The sequence below is a fragment of the Phodopus roborovskii genome, unplaced genomic scaffold (genome assembly GCF_943737965.1).
Source record: "Phodopus roborovskii unplaced genomic scaffold, PHOROB, whole genome shotgun sequence".
Classification (NCBI taxonomy): Eukaryota; Metazoa; Chordata; class Mammalia; order Rodentia; family Cricetidae; genus Phodopus; species Phodopus roborovskii.
In genome coordinates this window covers 15,095,255-15,114,323 of record NW_026126558.1, presented here as the reverse complement: position 1 = coordinate 15,114,323, position 19,069 = coordinate 15,095,255, and the positions used below count along the sequence as shown (strand labels likewise).

The 19,069-nt window shown below is 40.0% G+C and overlaps 1 protein-coding gene across 1 annotated transcript in view; it reads right to left on the bottom strand.

Annotated features, from left to right (window-relative positions):
* Adamts18 (ADAM metallopeptidase with thrombospondin type 1 motif 18) overlaps positions 1 to 19,069 on the bottom strand; it is a 135,537-nt gene that overhangs the window by 51,909 nt on the left and 64,559 nt on the right. Inside the window, exons 6-9 of the mRNA XM_051201501.1 lie at positions 17,443 to 17,602; positions 15,360 to 15,465; positions 10,671 to 10,808; positions 7,899 to 8,052 (exon numbers count right to left, since the gene is read on the bottom strand). Of these exons, the coding sequence (XP_051057458.1) occupies positions 7,899 to 8,052; positions 10,671 to 10,808; positions 15,360 to 15,465; positions 17,443 to 17,602 (558 nt within the window). The remainder of the gene's footprint in view (positions 1 to 7,898; positions 8,053 to 10,670; positions 10,809 to 15,359; positions 15,466 to 17,442; positions 17,603 to 19,069) is intronic.

The following is a 19,069-nucleotide window of genomic DNA, read 5'->3' as shown; positions in this document are numbered from 1 at the left end:
GATGACATGCTTTAACGACCACAAAACCCTCTGAGAAAACTCCCTTTCAAAGTAAACAAAAAGGGGAGCTTGCACTCTTTTGCTGGTACCTCCCTCTTTTCCCCCCTTCGGTATATCCCACTTCATCTTATCTATAATTACCTGGACTTAAGTCATAATTTAAGAGAAAGAGAAATAACCACAGAGACCCTAAGGTCTCATGTTGCCTGGATATGATCCCCCGCCTCAACAAGACCACATATTTAAGTAATGCTGGCTGTACTGGGTCCTGTCATTTGCTGACCTATGTTCTCTGGTTATATTCCACAAGACAAGTTCCTTTGAGTAAAATATGACATGCTGAAAATGTTAAAAGCATCTGAAAATGCAAGTTCTGGGGAGTGTGTACATATGTAGATGTTCACCGGGGCTTTTAAAGCATTCTGAATCTGAATGCTTCCCATGTCCATTGTTGCCACGCTGCCCCCAGCCAATGTGCATGTGCCTTAATGTCATATCCTTCAACACAAATCTAGTTCTTCTGTTTTCCTCCATCCTTACCCAGTGAATTCTCAGCAGGGCACCACCTAATATAATGGCCCATAGCTGTATATGACTTTTTCCATAGTCACATCTCATGCTGTCAAGAGTCAGATGGGGTATGTGGCAATACTGAATAGCAGAGCACAGCCCCATCGTTACAGAAAGTTATGCAGGCCAGCATTATGAGCTAGAGGGATTCTTCCATGCAATTCAGTCAGTTCATGTGATAATGTGATGCTGTCTCACTTGGCTCAGGGTAAATCCATAGTCCTTTCTGGCCCCCTCCAAGCCAGTCACTGAATCCTCTTTATCCCTCTGATCTCATCTCTTACAAGCCAACTCTTGCTGTTGTGGTTTCATTTCCTTGACTGTGATAAAAACTCCCAACCAAAAAGCAACTCGGAAAGCTGAATTGCAAAAAGCAATTCTGGATTACAGTTCATCCTAGCAGAGAAGTCACATATCAGGACCTTGAAGCATCTAGTCAAGTCACATCTACGGTCAGATCAGGGAAAGAATCAGTTAATGGATAATTGTTTGTTTGCCCTCCAGCTGACTTTCTCTTCTCTTAAACTATTCAGGACCCTGACTAGGGAATGGTGATTCCCACAGTGGGCCATGTCTTCCTATATCAATTAACAATTGTTAACAATCAATATAGTACCCCACATACATTCCCGCATACCAAATGGACCCAGATAATTCCTTATTGACTCCCTTCCCCAGGTGATTCCAGGTTGTGTCAGGTTGGCATTTAAAACTAACCAGCACACCTGTTGACAGCTGCTCTACCACACTGACACAGCACTCCAAAGTGCCTCCAGGTTTCTTCAAACACCAGCCTTTGCACATCTTGTTCTATCTATATCTCCAACAACCTGAATACTTAACAGTGGCTCCTTTTCTTATTTCCTTCAAGTCTGCCTAAAGTTCCCTTCAAGAACTCATTAGTGTGTGTGTGTGTGTGTGTGTGTGTGTTCGTGTGCATGTATATGAGTTTGTGTTTGTGTGTGTCACGTTATCACACACTCTCAACCACTTAGCAACATCCCAACATTACAAATTAAAATTTAATCAGCTACCACCCAACCAACCTTCAACCTATTTATTTCAAAGTCACTTCACCAGTGATTAATTTATTTATAATATTCTCCATGTTGTATTATCCTCTTTCCTAACACAGTGCCACTGCTACAAAGGCAGGGTACAAGGCAGACTTCAATAAATATTTTCAACAAGTCATATGTGAATTAAAATGACTGACTTTATAATTAGAAAACACCCCCACTAGTAGTAAATAATCTAATTCTTAAGAGGAGTCTTCAACTAAAAATGTGCCAGTAGTGGTGCATACCTTTAATCCTAGCACTGGGGAGGCACAGGCAGGCAGAGCTCTGTGAGTTTGAGGTCAGTCTGGTCTACATAGTTTTAGGACAGCCTGGTCCATACAGTGAAACTCCACTCAGAAAAAGTAGGAGACTCTTGAAAAATTATTTTAAAAAACACAATGAAACTGGGTACTGCTGGGATTCACTTCCAAGAAAGAGCACTTGCCAAGCATGCAAGAGGCTCTATAGATTCAATCCAGCATTGAAAAGAAACAAAACAACAAAATCCTACTTGAGTCACCAAGAGTTCCCCCTGTATTATCTGGTTGACTTCACAGTTTTTCCCTTCCATGTGCTAATGGGAAAAACTGGACTCAGGAAATGTCCAATGAATTTTCAACTGCTCTCAGCAAGAAATCTCTCCCAGGCCAGAACTGAAACACCTTGTGTTTTAATCTCACTACCAAAGCTTTTAAGTGGAAGCAGTAATTAAAACACAGTAACTAACAGACCATGTCATGGGCATCACTTTAAGAAATCCTGTTTGCTGAGGTATAATTTGCAATAATATGCACCCATTGTAAACATATGATTCTCAAAGCTCTGACAAAATATATCCACCACTGTAGCCACCTCAATCAAGACAGAACATTAGTGTCATCCTCCAAAATACCCATCTTAGAGGCAACCAACATTCTGATATCTGCCACCTTCAATGCTTATCCTTAAATTTGGGCAGTGGAATTTTTTTCTAAATGGACTCATGGCATTTTCTCAACATGTAGTTTTTAGTTCTCCATGTATCTCTGTATAGTCATTTTTTTCCTAATGAAATAAATACATCAGTTTTTTTTTTTTTTTTTTTTTTTTTGCCTAGTCATTGGTCATTGTCTAAAGGCTATTTAAAGGCTATTCTGAAGTTTGCCTCCAGTCAGTTCAAGGGGAGCAATAAATAATGCCATGCATTTTCCACCAGTAGTTTAATGGGATAATAGAGTCAGACAAAGAAAACTAGAAAAAGCCTGAAGTATAGGCTAAGAAGAATTGGAGTATGGCTGTAATCTGTGGCCTACTAACACAATCTCTACAGTGTGAAACTAACTGCATCTCCCCTTTTGCAGATAGAGGGGAAAGCCAAAGTCTCTGTTGGAGGCAAGGTATCTTTAGAAGATTGTTAGAGAAATGTGTGTCCTTTAGCCAAACAGCACAAAGACAAGCAATGCTCGGAATGTCTTGTGGTGTGCACACCCAGATGCTGTCTCTTTTTGCATGTACATATGTGTCTGGAATGGATACGTGTGCATTCATGCTTGAATGTGGAGGGACACGTGAGTGCATATGCATTTAGAGCCCAGAGGTCAATGTTGGGTATCTTCCTCAATCCACTTTATTAACTGAGACAAAGTCTCTTACTGAAGCTGAAGTTCACTGGTTCTGCCAGGTTACCCAAAGATTCCCCATTCTGCCTTCTGAGCCTTGGGATTATAAGTTAGCTGCAATGTTCAACAACCTGGATTTTAAGTGGGTGCTGAGGATCCAACTCTGGTTCTTAGACTTTATCCATTGAGCCATCCCTCCAGCCTAAACTCCTCTATCACATAAATCGCCCATGGGAAGGATGAGAGGGAGGAGGAAAGCAGAATCTACTTTATGAAAACAGGAATGCCTAAAACAGTGAACCCCAGCCATTGTTACAAGGCCAATACTAAGGATCTTGCACCAACTGGGGCAAGAAGTGTGCATAGATGATGATAATGTGGAATCACAAGTTCATAATGGTGACACATAAGATGGAGCCCAGAGAAAGGACTGATTAAATGTCCTTGAGGAAGAAGAGATGTAACTCCTGGGCCATAGCTTTAACAGAATGAATGATTACATGTTTGTCATACAGAAGGTAATGCAGTATTTAGAATGGGAAATCCATAGACAAGGGCTTGAACACATGAAAAAGGAAATATTAAATTGAATATTTGGAAGTGTATAAGAGCATGATATATAACTGGGATGTAAGCTTGTGGGGAAAGGTATAGAAATTGAAAGATGCTGTGATATATTACAGAGCATTTAGGAGAAGCTTCTAGAAACTATTCTCTCTACTTTAAGCCCAATGTCAAATTCTTAGGGGAAAAATACCCACACCCTAATGCCTTCTGGGAGAAATACTATCTGAAATAATGGGCATTAAAGCATTCACTAGTATTCAAATGTCTTCCCCCAAATTTCCATTTGGCTTCAAATTCTCTCAGTGGGCCAATCAATATGGTTGCCTGAGCCCCAGCTATGTGATGGTAACTATGTGATGGTAACAGGGGACACTGAACTGAGAGATCAACTCTGAATTATCACTTTTGCCCTACTCATGTTCACTGAAGGAAACGTACCAGCATACAAACATCAATGGATTCCTGTGCCATGCTTCAGTTCTCCCAACAAACGTTATCAATTTAACTTGCTTAGCAAGGAACTATTTCTCTTGAAGTCTATTGTCATTGAGTGAATGTTTTTCTCATCAGTTGCTAGGGAGGTAACTCTCTTTTAGGTCTGTTTAAATGGCATGCAACCCTATGTCAGATTACTAAATCATTTTCCAGAATACGGCTCTGTCCTGGGTGTGGTTTGAACCCCCAGCACCCATATGTTGGGACTTTAATCTTCAGTGTGTCAATGTTGGGAGGTGCAGTCATTATCAAATGGGGTCTAGTGGGAAGATTTTAGGTGAGTGAGGGAGTGCCCTTGACAGGGGTTACTGTGCAGCTGTTTCCTTCTAATTGAAACACTCCCTCCTGAAGGGAGGCCCTTAGGAGTCAGGAAGTACAGGAAACTCAGTCTCTGAAAGATCTATAGGCACTTCCCCAAGGTTACACAAGCAATAACCAATTTCTCAGGGAGATTCTTCAGCTGTTCAAGCTGCCTTCCAAGTTGTTCAGAGAGTTCTGGGGGTTGAGTGCAGCTTTCCCAACTAGCACTTTCCCATGTTAGGTGGTCACTTGTGTGATACTCTTATTTCTAAGTCATCCATGAGCCTGTAAGGAAACCTAAGAAACTCATTGGTTCACACTAAGCTAGACTTGGGTGGGAATGGTCTCTTTGATCTATTGTTAGTGTCCATTCTGAGGGAAGGGGCAGAGAAATATCTTTATGTCTCTCCAGGAAATTTCACACAACAGGGATTAAGATATTTTTCCTGAAACTCTGGTTAGTTCATATGTGAGCAGGGACAGGATAAAATCAACCTGGCCCAGGCTCCACTAGCTCTAAGTCTGGCTTAACACTTGTAGTGGGATTATTCTCTTTCATACATGTTCTAGCCATGGCCATCATCCACATTGTGACACAGTTAGGAAAACCGTCACTAGAGTTGGTCAACCTCAGTGCAACACCTCCCTAAACCACCTCTTAACTGTCACCTAAAGTAACCTCTCTTTCTCCTCATGTGGCTTTGCTTCAGAGCTTTTGTTATTGCCCTCAGACATACACACTCCGTGGGGAGGAACAGAGAACACTGCCACTTGCTATGCAAGTGAAATCTGTAGAAAGATGCAACTGGATACCGAGAACAATCCTCATAAATTAGCCAGGGAAGAGTTATTCCCTTCTCCTTACTGATGTGGACACATATGTCAAGGGAGGCCAAATCATTTGTTCAAAAGCCTAGGCAAAGTTGCAACAAGATCTAACCCCAGGTCTGCCTAATTCCCAAAGGCAGAGAGCATGCGCAAGTGGGCATGCAGGTGTGTATTTGTAGATGAGTGGATATCCTCCCAAAGGCCAGAGTGGTTGTGAGATTGCTTGGAGCTAGAGTTACAGGGAGTTATAAGGAGCCAGTGTAGGTTTGGGAATTGAACTCAGGTCCTCTGGAAGAGCAGGACATACTTTTACCCCTGAGTCATCTTTCCAACCCTGTGTGTGTATTTTTAACTACTCTGTGAGCCTGCCTTTTTAGGAGGAATGACAGGGAGAAGCTCATGAAGACTGAAGGGAAACAGCAGAAAGAGAAAATAATGACAGCACAATAAAGGCCTTAAAGATAAATGTAACATTTTAAAAAATTAGATTTCATTATTTAGAAAAATCTTTTTTGAGGGGGTTTGTTAGAACATAGAAGGATGCTGTGTGTGACCTTTCGGCATATGGCCATGACTCAGGTTATAAACAATACTAGGAAAATACCAAGAGCTAGTTCACAGCGAAAACAAGCCCACACTCAGCAGCAGCCATCAATCAATATCACCCCCATCTCTCTGTTAGCCCAGACTCCCCAGCTCTGCTTCCAGACACCCAGACATCCCTGAACCGTTCATCATTTCAGTTCTTTTCATTTAGAATTTTCAATTCCCTTCGCTATGTTTTCCAGGGTCAACTCAAGCAGAGATACCATCTTTTAAAAATATGATGTGGCACCAGAAAATGATGAAGGTGGGGTACTGACACCCTTCTCACTGCCTGACAGAGAACAGGCGTGATCCTGGTGGAAGGGGACTCATTCAGGAACCCCTTTGTATTTCTGAAGGAAACCATACTTATTACTAGCTCTTGTACTTAAAATGTGCTCACATTGCATGATTGAGAAAGCTAGTGATCTCACAGTGAAGCAAACAAAGGGCATGCTTAGGAGAGCCTACTCAGTGGGCAGGCTATGCTACCTAATGTTGTAGCTTAACAGGCAATTGAAACAGCTATAAATTTTCCCATTAAAAAAATCTATAACAGCTATATGTCCTGAAGGATATAGCCAAAGGATGAATCCGTGGATTAGTTTTTTTTTTTTTTTTTTTTTTATGGTAATGCTTTTAAGTTACATTAACTTATATGGCTCCATATTAATCTTGTGACTGGATAGATACTGTTTCTTAAGAATGAACTTTTATTTCATAGGTGAGGTGACTTACTGAAAAGCAGTATGTGCTTAAAACTGCAGACATAGCACACAAGTCACAACAGTGGCTGTTGGACTACTATGTTAGACTGAGGGAAACTGGTATCCAACAAAGGAGAGGCGGAGGTTTAACTTCCACGTGGGTGATTTGTTTTGTTTAGATTTCATCATTTAAGAGTTCTGTGGCTTTGGGCAAGCTGGATACCTTCTCTGGGTTGTAGGTGAAAGGGGAGCAATAACTTTTACTTCAAAGTGTTTTTGAAGATGGAGGTCAAATACAATAAATCTTTCAGTGGAATGCCTCACGTAGGACAGAGGGTCATGCAGACACTGCTGGGAATGATGGTGGTGGTGGCTGGGCTTGCAGAATTGCTGCTGCTGTGTGTTGCTGCTGGTGGTGATGGAGAAGGAGCAATAGGGTTTGAAGAGAGGAGAGGTGAAAATAGTATGGGAAGGAGAAGCTATCAACTTCCCTATTTCCCAAGAGTCAAGTGCCTAAGACTTCTGCATTTTCCACTAAATGCCAGGAATAAGCTAACTTTAAAATTATGGAACATTGTGTTGGTATAGATACTGCTATGTTGCCAGGAACACATTTCTTGATAGAGTGTAACAAAGCCTCTCTTACGTCTACATATTGGAGTTTTGTATTTTCTCACTTATCTGTGCTGCAATCTTGCTTCCAGAAGTCAGTGTGAAAAATCATGCTAAGGATATTAAATAGACTGTCAACTTTCTGTTATCAAAGAGCGTGTCTGCTGTAAGAGTTTTCGTACACAATGAAGAGTGCATGGTGCTTATTGATGTTAGGCTGATTGTAAGCACATCACTTTAAAAGCACAGAAAGACAACAAAAGCTATGATTAACAGGAGTGATCATTCTCAGTTTGCTTCAAGGAATAAAGCCCACATGTAAGAAGTGGGGGATTTTCTTCCAAGGACACAGACAACTGGTATTTAAACCAGGCATACATAGTCTATGGGGGATAAGCCTGGATAATTCATTGACGGGAAAATTACCACTTAATTATCATGCCAAACAAATGACATTTTAGAGATAACCCAGATGCTAACCTTTGGCCTCAGCAAACCAAATGTTTATCCTTATGGTAGGTACACGGGCACATAGCACATCCTTAATGCAAGTTAGAAATCACAAGGAAACATACCTTCATAACCCCAAGGCTGCACAGCTTGGCTTTGGCTCCAAATTGCCACTTACACTGTGTGTCGGCATCATAAATCTGTCCTGGGAGTTTGTCCGGATATTTATACTGTCCTGTTTGCTTGGGCTCATCCACCAGACAGCCAGCCTGTGGTGTGCTGCATTGATAACACATCCTTATTAACAGCCCTGTTCATCTGTGACCCTTCCATTTAAAACTGCACCTCTGTGAGTGCAGTCATGCAAAGAAGCATAGAATGAGCTTAGAGAAACAGGCATGTATTTAGAGTTAAAAAGTGCATTTTATTGCAAAGAGCAAGTCCCATCTAAAAGGCTGGAATGCATACAGTCATAAAGGGTTTTATAGGGGGCTGCAAGTTCTGGCCATCTAACCAACGTGCATTAGGATTAGACAGGAGTTGGGAGTGTAAATATAAGTAAAATCTCCCTTCCACAGTGTCATTCTATAACACTGGACATTTTTTACTGAGAGCCTACTATGAGGCAAGTATTCACTTAAGAAACTAAAGCACAAAATGGGTCATATACAGAGGATATCTGTCCTTATGGAGTTTTAAATGATACCATGCTTCTTAAAGATAGGAGCAAGAAAAAATAAAGATGTACTTTGTCTCAAATACATTTTATAAACAAAGTTATATCCACAAAGAATCAGAACGTTCCAGGTATGCTATTGTAGGCCTAGAATCCTAGCACTTAGGAAGTAGAAGCAGGGGGCTCAGGAGTTCACAGTCATTCTTTACTACATGGCATGTTCAAGATCAGCCTAGGCACATACAGGAGACTGTCTGTAAAAATACAAGCACCCCATAAAATAAACTTTAGGATCAGGGGCATAAGGCAGAAAAGCTTCTCTGAGGGGTGCCTGGGTGAAACATGTTGAGAACATGATATGGATAAACTGTGTTGTTACTGAGAGGGTAATTAGTACGTGATATTAAATGCAATTTTGGAGTTAGACATGGAGGTACTATCCACCATGCATCCATAATGACTTTGTATAATTCTTATAGGCCTCTTTAATGATGATGACTCCCATTAAGGGCTGTCATTCAGCTCAAACAAGAAAGTATAATGTACTTAACACAGCAGAGCTGTAGCTGTCTTACTACCCAAAGCCCTAACTGCAGCAACCTCATGATGGAAATTCAATCCACATAGAGCTATTCTCAATTTACAGTACTTATTGATTTCATCATTCCATGAAGTAGAAAAGACAAACCACAGAAATGAACCTAAAATTAATATGAAAATATATGAGGACATGGCTTATGATAAACTAGCAAACATCTATCAAGTTTTCTTTTTTTTTTCCTTTTTTTTTTTTTTTTTACTATGCTTTGGGCATTAGGCAGTTATACATGCTCACATTTAATCTTCCTTTTTGATGTATCTTGATAATTCTGTGAACATTTCCAATTGATATACGGTAGCATAGGTATGAATATCAGGAACATCAATTTGTAAGGAAACTTACTAACATCTTGTCAAAGGAAACAATCAGAAACCAGGTGTCCATGTGAGTCAACATGGACTAAAAACATATAGATACATGCTTACCATTGAACATAGACTTCTTTTTAAAAAAGATTTATGTGTATGTGTCTCTGTGTATAGGTACTTGCACAGGTCAGAAAAGTGTGTTAGGTCCCCTAGAGCTGGAGCAACAGGTATTTATTTGTGAGCCACCCAACATGGGTGCTGAGAACCAAACTCAAGTCCTTGGCAAGAGCAGCAGTCATTCTTAATCGCTTAGCCATCTCTCCAGCTCTGGGTTCATTTTCAAAATATAAATCAAACACTGGGTTCTCCTAAATCCTACAAGCTGGTGGATTAGATTGAAATAATTAATCACAGTAAAAAAGTTATACATCTAGGAGTCCTAGATGTTAAAAAAAAAGGGGGGGTAAGTTATGAACTTCAGATCTCAGGGTCAGAATGGATGTAAGTGTGAATCTGACACCTACAGCTCCACAGCTGTTATGCTTTAAGCAACACAGCTGACTGCTCAGAGACTAAACTCTAACTGTAGATGGGAGGTAGAAATAGGATTGCTGGGAGGATAAGGATGTGTGTGTGTGTGTGTGTGTGTGTGTGTATAATTATTAATTTTAAAGTTACATTGTAGTTTGTGTGTGCTTTTATGCATGCATGTGCACGTACGCAAACACTCAGATGCCGCAATGTGGGTGAGCAGGTTAGAGACAAGTTCAGAGTCCGTATTCTCTTGGTGTTCCCCAGGCTGGAGTTTAGGTAATCATGCTTGATACCAGGTGCCTTTAACTACTGGGCCATCCTGCCAGCCTAGTAAGCAATATATGTAGGGAATCTAGCATAGTAATAGGCCTTCAATAGATTGTTCAACAACCATATCATTATAATTATCAATGTCATCATAGTAGGAAGGTTTACTCTTTCTCTTCATTGAAATAGCAAAAGTCATTTCCATGGATTATCTGCTGTTTGGTTCATTTGATTTTGTGGTACTAGAGGCTAAACCTGGTGCCTCATGTATGCTGGGCAAGCACTCTGCTGATGAGCAATATCTATAGTCTTTTTTCCTTTTTATTTTTCAAGTGGGCCCTGGACTTACTCTGTAGTCCAGGTAGACCATTACCTTTCAATCATTCTGTCTCAGTCTCCCAAATAGTCACAATGACTAGGCCAGCTCACCAGGCCTGGCTTGGATATTTTTCATACCTAGTGTCCACTAATGCATATCTGGGAACAGCTTCTAGGACTTTATCCATCATACCTGAGAAATTTCTTGAGATACTGTCGGCTGCAGGAAGACCATGAAAACACCCCATTGTTTCCAGTCAGTGTGGGTGACATAATGTTGCCTTCTGCCTTCCTGCAGGGATTGCCTTCACCATCATGAATCATGCCAAAGCTGAAAGAGAAACCATGTCTTCTGAGAACCCATGTTCCAGGTTACCACCAGAAAAATTTGAAAAACACCCCAAGACTCAGGAGACATAGGTGGGAGACAAAAGTCAACGACAAAAAAAAAAAAAAGTTACTATAAACTCCTGTACATTTTCTGCAGAAAAACTTGAAGAATGCTAAAGGCTTATTTTTTATTAGCCACAAAAATCAAAGAATGATTCATCAGCTCTATATGTAAAGGCTAGGTCAAGATAGTTTGTGATAGTAAGATCGCCTAACAGCTAAAAACATTTGGGGCCAAACCTGATTGCTTGAGTTCAATCTCTGCAATGTACATGATAGAAGGAAAGAACTGGCTGCTGGAAAATACACACACACACACACACACAGACACACAGACACACACACACACACGCACACACACGGGGGTGGGATAAATAATAAATGTTTAAAAGATTTCTTAACTAACCTAAATCTTAAATGGACAATTTTTAAAAATTCAAAATAGATGGTTTCTTTTCTTGTCACCAATCCTGGAGCTATGGCACAGAAGCTGAGAGTAAGGAGGAGGTAGGTACAGAGAGAAGGTAACTATAAGCCCTATATTAATATCTATTTATAAAGCTAACATTGTATAAACCTTCCTTCCAGTGATGAACAGTTGATTAAGCTCGTTCATTCAAATTATAATTAAATACCCTCATAAAAATGAGGAAATTATGAAAACTCTGTTCAAAACACGAAAGAAAAACATGACTTCCCGGAGCTCAGCCTGGTACAGAGCACTGTAAGTAATCTCTGAACACCATTCTTTCCATGACATTTGGATAATTCCTTTGTGGAAAATAAGCATTGAGGATCTCTTTTCAAAGTATTGTGTGGTGGGCTGGGAAGATAGCTGAAGTGTTTGGGAGCTGCTCTTCCAGAGGACCAAATTTTTCCCAGAACTCATGTCAGCAGGTGGCTCACAACTGCCTGTAACTCTGATGCCCTCTTTGAAGTTCCCTACAGATCATCTCCACTGTTCCTAAATGGTTTCCCATGTCTCAGCATGCAGAGCAAACATGCCATCTCATGTTGTTCTAGGAAGGGGTGCAACATGCTTCTGTAGAAAATATTTGGGAACTCATCTTTGGTAGATATTCGGGGAACAAAGCAATGAGAGATATTTTATGGGAATTTATTATGAATTTAAATTGGTCTTAATCTGATTATTGAAAGAAATAAAATCTGTCTCTTAAGAATACATTTGTACAAGCAGGTAGACTTTCTATGTGGGCAAGTATAATAACATCCTACAGCTACCATTTGAAGGTAGGTTCTAACGAATGAGGATGTTATGTCCATAGCTAGGGTTTTGCTGTGAGCTGTGCCTGCAAGCTAGCCATTTGGTTTTGAGAATTCTTTCCAATTTATCAAGCAAGTGGAAGGTGCCTGTATACCAGATGGTTATCAACGAATTTGCTGCGATTCACAAGTGACTGCTAATACAAGCATTAGTTATTCAATCTTCTGACTTTTGGCAATAGCACTCTCATAGTCTTAGCTTGACCAAAGTCAACTCTTGATGCCTAAGCAGGGAGCTGAGGGGGTTTGTTTTGGAAACATTCTTTCTAAATATGCTAAAGCCTTTGAATAAAAAAGCAAAAATTCCAGAAGAGCCAATGAGGTACAGAGAGATTATAGAGGGGAAAATGGCTTAATTAGGACCTTTATTAGAAACTTTTTGAGCAAAAGAAAACCTAATTTGGACTCAATTTTGAATTTTTACATTTTCAAAAGTATGTTTATTGAGTAGCCCTTTGAAAGGTTATTTCTTCCCTGCACCTTTCAAAAGTCCTCCCCAAACCTCAGTAACATTCTGCTTTACCAGCTTCATGTCAAAGGGATCACATACCAAGATCTGATCTTGAGGACGTACTTCACGTCTGTTCACTGTGTGTTCATATGTGCATGCACACACACCTGTACACACATATTTGTGAAACCCAGAGGTTCATCTCTGTTGTTGCTCCTCTGGTGCTATCCATCTCTGGCTTTTGAGGTGGCCTAGAACTCAAGAGCTGACCTCCGCTGGGCAGCCACTGAGCATCAGTGATCTTCTTGCTTCTGCTTCCCTCAGCCCTGGGATTACCAGCATGTACTCCCATACCCTGGGGATCGAACCCAGATCCTCATGTATAGCAAAAGCCTTACTAAGCTATCTCCCCAGTCCCAGTGTTCACTCTTCTCTCCCACTCTACGTAAAGACTATGGCTTGTTTTCCTAAACCAAAATGTCAGATTTGGGGTTGAGATAACTTTTACTCATAAGCAGGAATAATTAAAATTTTCATAGTTACTACTTTGAAAACTGAGCTCAGTATAACACTGCCCTAGGCAGGTGGATTTATATGTTGCCATGTTTAGTTTGTTTTGTAAGAATGAGCTGTTCTGGGGGTTGGGTGGCATAGGCCTGTGATCCCAGTACTTGGAATGGTAAGGCAGGAGGGTCACAAGTTCAAGGCCAGCCAGGGAAATGTACTGAGGGATTGTTGCCACATAATAAAACTTAAAAATAAGGGGGAAGCAACTGGATGGCATTCCCCTACATATGGTATTGTGGTGGGGGGTTGGGAGGGGAGGGTGTTTAGAGTGCATGTGAGAGGGCAGAGAGGGCAAAAGGGAGGGAAGGAGGGAGGGAGGGCTGGAGGGGAGGAAGGGAGGGAGGGAGGGAGGGAGAGGGAACTAGTATAGACATGTAAAATAATAAATTAAAAAAAAAAAAAAAACCGCTTTGACTCCAAAATTTAAGTTGAAGAACAAGTTACTGGGGAAAAGGATTTCTATTTTTGTTTCCACAGAAAATGAAAAGATGTGGATTCCTTCCAGACTAATGTGGTTTGATCACGCCAGACTGCCTGAAACAGAGTACAAGCTGATCCTACATTCCAAACAGCTGGACAAAACAGCCTTACAGACTACAGCTAGGATATCTGAATCTTCTTCGAATCCCCCAAGACAGCGCCCCTTACCAGCAGGAAGTAGTTTGGAAAGAACGACTCCCAAATTCCCAAATATTGTGTATAAATGTTTGTTTCATTTAGTTGGACTTTGTTATATAAAATTAAATTTAAAAAATTATATAAAAAATAAGGGGGAAGGATATGATTTAGTAGCGGCGAAAGTGTTTACTACACAAAGGGGAAAACAAAAACCAAACAAAAAAACAAAAACAAAAACAGAAAGAGTTTAACGTGTTTTCACCAAAGCAAAACCCAAATTAAAGTAAACACCCAGAGAATCAGGTGAGTAATATGTAGTCCATTTGCAAACCCGAAACCTTAAACAATGTAATACATGATGTGAAAAGACAGATATCAATGATTGGTGCTTACTGAACTGGGTGTGTGTGTGAGTGTATGTGTGTGTGTGTGTGTGTGTGTGTGTGTGTGTGTGTGTGTGTACTTACGATGGAGATCAGAAGACAACCTTGCATATTGTTCTTTTTTAGATGGTTCACTTTCTTTTTCTTTGAGGCAATATCTCCCACTGCCCTAGAATTTACCAAGTAGACCAGGATGTCTAGTCCATGACTATCAGGGAGATGATAGTTAGGGTCAGGGTTAGGGTTAGCAGTAGGGTTGTGAGCTGTCTTCAAATTGCTGGGTATGGTGGTTTGAATGAGAAAGGCCTCCATGGGCTCATAGAACTATTTGGGAAGGATTAAGGAGTGTGTCCTTCTTGGAGGAATTTTGTCATTGGACTTTGAGGTTTCAAAAGGCCCAGTCTTGTTCTCTCTCTGACTTTAGCCTGCTTACCAGAATGTAAGTTCTCAGTTCCTGCTCTTGGGCTATGTCTGCCTGCTGCTGTTCTCCCTGCCATGTTGATCATGGACTAAGCTCCTTAAATTGTAAGCAAGCCCCAATTAAATGCTTTCCTTTGTAAGTTGCATTGGCTGTGGTGTCTCTTCACAGCAACAGAACAGTAACTAAGATTTTAAGCATGAATATAAGCATGTACCATCATACTTAGCTTTTAATTTGTGTGTATACAGGCAGATCTTTAGTAACTGGGCCATCTCCCAATCCCCACGCCTTTTCAGAGCCCACAATTTGAAGACTTATACAAGACAAATCTCATGTACTTGATTAGATCAATAGTAATTATAAGTGGAAGTGTGGTCATTTGAATATATTTGGCCCCCATAATCTTATAGGCAGTAGCACTATTAGGAAGAGTGGCTTTGAGGTAGGTATGGCCTTGTTAGAGGAAGTGTGTCACTGTGGGGGTGGGCTTTGAGGATTTTATGCTCAGGATACTGCCCAGTAAGTCAGTCAACTTCTTGTTGCCTCTTACTCTCAGCTCCAGAACAATGTCTGCCTGCATGTCACCATGTTCCTTGCTATGATGGACTGAACCTCTGAACTGTAAGGGAACCACCACAATTAAATGTTTCCTTTATAAGAGTTGCCATGGTCATGGTGTCTCTTCACAGCAATAGAAACCTAAGACAGAAGGCTAAAGAATTACCTAGCCAATTTCCCTAGAAAGGAATGTATTAAGAAGCCACTCACTTGTGCCCTGACTCGTGTGCAATAGTGAAGGCAAGGCCAAGTCCCGTGTCTTCATTGATGGTACAGCTTCGGTACTTACTGCACATTCCACTGATAGGGGCAAATCCTATTGAAAGATCAATTTTAAGTATTAGCAGTATTTGGGTATATACATATACAGCTTAGTGGATTAACATGTTTAATTGTTTTGCAGAAGAATACTGAATGTCTTTATTGTCACAGGAATTTATATGCCTTAACTAAGTTTATTAGTAGAGTCAGAAAAAAATTGATATACTGACAGTTACAACAATGTTTAATATTAACTTTAGAATGGCCTTACTAAGCATGGAATATACTTTCTAATTCTTTCCTGATCTTTCTCTAAAGCAGAAAATATAAACAAGTCCAGGTAATATGTATAGATCAAATTTCTCACATTCACAATGAGACCAGTGTCCCATTCTCCAAAGTTACCTCCCTGCAAGAACAGTTATACAAGAATTCCCATCATTCCTTGGCTTTATCTCAATCAACCTTATAGCAGAAGAATTTGTTCTTCCCCAGTTTGAGAGCTAACAACCATTAGGACAAGGGTTGGTGACTATGTACTTGTGAATTGGCTGCATCCACCTCTATGTCAAGCCATGAGATCATCTTGGAAGTCTAATATGCAGGCACATATGTGTCATGGGTGACAACATTACTTAACTAATATGTTACTTATGCCATATGAAAAAGGTTAAGGGAGCAAGAGTGTAGAATAGGTGATAGAATTCACAGAGACACTAGATAAGGGAGGGATACTTGGTTGTTGTTCAACTCAGTGAAGTTGACTTGGTCTGTAGTTGTGTAGCTGACTGTTTCCAACCTTGCTCTCAAATCCTACCTATTTACAGCCTGGACATGTAAGGCCTGTGTTTTCTAATATATGGTGTTTTTTAAATACCATATAATACACGTGTGTGTGTGTGTGTGGTGTGTGTGTGTGTGTGTGTGTGTGTGTGTGTGTGTGTGTGTGTGTAAATTTCAAATTAGGTATATGAGAGTATGAGAGTCAGGAAAGTGAATCATTTGCTTTAGGCAGCACAGTCCTGGAACTGGATATTCACAAGGCATATGTGAATGTTTATGCCTGTACAACATGCTCATTAGCAAAGAGAGTGAACTATGAAGCAGATCAGGGATTGATTCCTGGTGGTGCATTTGCTGTTTTCAAGCCCTTGTTTATACTTTTGTCTGCGGTTGTCTCCTCAGTGTAACTTCATTAGACAAAGCTTTCACTCATTGGTTTATGCACTGTCTGTGATTGGTTTCTCACTAACATAGCAGATGTCTCTAGTTGCCTCTCTGCAGAGCATAGCATATTTACTGCAGGACTCTCTACAGCAAAAGTTTACAGACATTGACCTGGATAACCCAATCCATGTGAAACGAAAGGTTCAGTTCCTACTATGAGCAACTTAATCAGCTTGGAAATGCAGCCAGCATGTAAAAGATACTGTTCTTACGCTGGATGTCTTGTACAAAAATGGGAGAATGGAGTCCTTCAAAGTCAAGGAGCTTGCTAAATAAGACACTGATAACTAGTGACACAGTGAGGTATGGTGACATTCAACTGTTTTTCATCAACTTCCCAGTTATGAGGTCATGTGCATGCAAATGACCTCTCTTACTTCATTGATCATCAATTTGGACAATAAAGAAAATTACCAATTGATTAATATATAGACTCTTCATACCACAATGGATTCAATAAAGCAGAACACATTCACCATGGAACAAGGAAGCTATTCCACTTAAATATATTTATGTGTCACACAATGACCTCAGGCAACAGTGGCGTGTTTGTATAGCAGTGTTCTCATTGGAAAATAGTGTCTAGTGATGTCACAGCCATCTCAGATTGTGCAAGTATACTCTAAGATAGCCACACAGAACCATCATTACCTAAAGACACTTTTCAGGATATGTCATGGGCAGTAAGTGACACGTGTACATCAAGTGTCTTTGACAGGACTCAAGAGCACCATGCATTGGTCAGAAAGTTTTCATCCATGCTACTAGCTAGCAGGTGTTTATGAGCAATCTGGACATACCATACCTAGTGTGTCACATGGTTCATTCTTCCAGGAACAAATGTCAAATCCTGTGAGAAGGATGGCATGGTCATGTCTCTTGCCGTTCTTTCCCACAAGGGCAGATTGCCACTGGCAGAAGCTATTTAGAGACTGGTCTGCATGGTGGTTGATCAGCAATCCTCCCTATGTGAAAGGTGCAAAGATTAGAGGATGATTATTTTGCCAGTAAGAAAAATTCTGAATCATTGTGGCTAAGTCCCACCATGATTCAAGGGGAAATTATCAGTAGAGGGAGGCCAATGAGCCAAGCTCTACCAAAAAAAAAAAAAAAAAAAAAAAAATTCTAGTTTAGGTTAATATAAACTTTAAAAAAGTAAACTTAAGTTTTTAGTATGCACTTTCTAACTAACTATATTTTTAGAATAAAAAGCATTTTTTATCTTAAAAATTAATTAATACTACAGTTCAATAGTTTCCTCGATAAAGCATAACAAAGGCAGTATCCATAGTTTACTTCTCTATGAAGTTTGGTACTTAAGAGGATACAAGTAATCAATAACACAATGTGAGTTTACTGAATGGAGAACCATTTACTAGAGATTATGGCTGGAGAGATGGCTCAGAGGTTAGGAGCACTGACTGCTTTCACAGAGGATCCATGTTGAAAATCCTAGCATTGTAGAACTCAAAACAGTCTATAACTTCAATTCTTCAGGATCCAATACACTCACCTGCCCTCTGTGGGTATCAGATACACTCATGACACGATGCACACACATATATGCAGGCAACACACACACACACACACACACACACACACACACACACACACACCAAAATAAAAAAGAAGAAAGACAGAAACTATTCTTAAAATAATAATTTAACAAAATGTTTGCTTAGGCTAAACCAGTAACTTGGGTCAAGCCAAATGTTTAGATGGTAATTTTGCCAGTAAATCAGGGGCCTGCTGGCTTCAGCATTGTTAAGCAGTGTGTGATTAGCACAACAAAGTCTTAGTGTTTCCCAAACAACACATACTCTATCCTTCTAAAATTCCAGGATAACTTCCCACAGCACAAACCTCTGTAGTGCTGCACACCTGGGCAATTAGATCCATTTTCTTTCCCTTGTCTCTGACTCTCCACTTTTCACATTCTTTACTGGGGTTAGAGTTGAAGAGGAAAAGCCTCAGGGGCTTTGAAAAATCGTCTGTCTGATTGGTGAGATCATAGGGAAAAATACAGCTTACAGATCAAAACACTACAGAGCATGGAGTACTGTGCAATTTAACACATTATTATATGTTCTGTTTTTGCAATTTGCCCAATTCCTGTGTCATGCACCTCATGATAATCAATTCAAGGCAGTTGAAGGGCCCTTGTTTATTCTTTGTCATTCCTAAATTGGTGCTTGGGAGACCATAGACTTACTACAAGAATTTTGTGATGGATTCCTTCTGGTAAATTTTCAAAATATACTTATGTATTCATTCACCTTAGTATTAGTTAGTGTATTTGACCTATGAAGTCCAACTAACCCTGAATCCATATCCAAATTCATCTTTATCATAAGGACTACATATTTATACAAAGTATTTACATTTTGTATATCAACAATGTTATAATATACTTAATATTTACATATAACTGT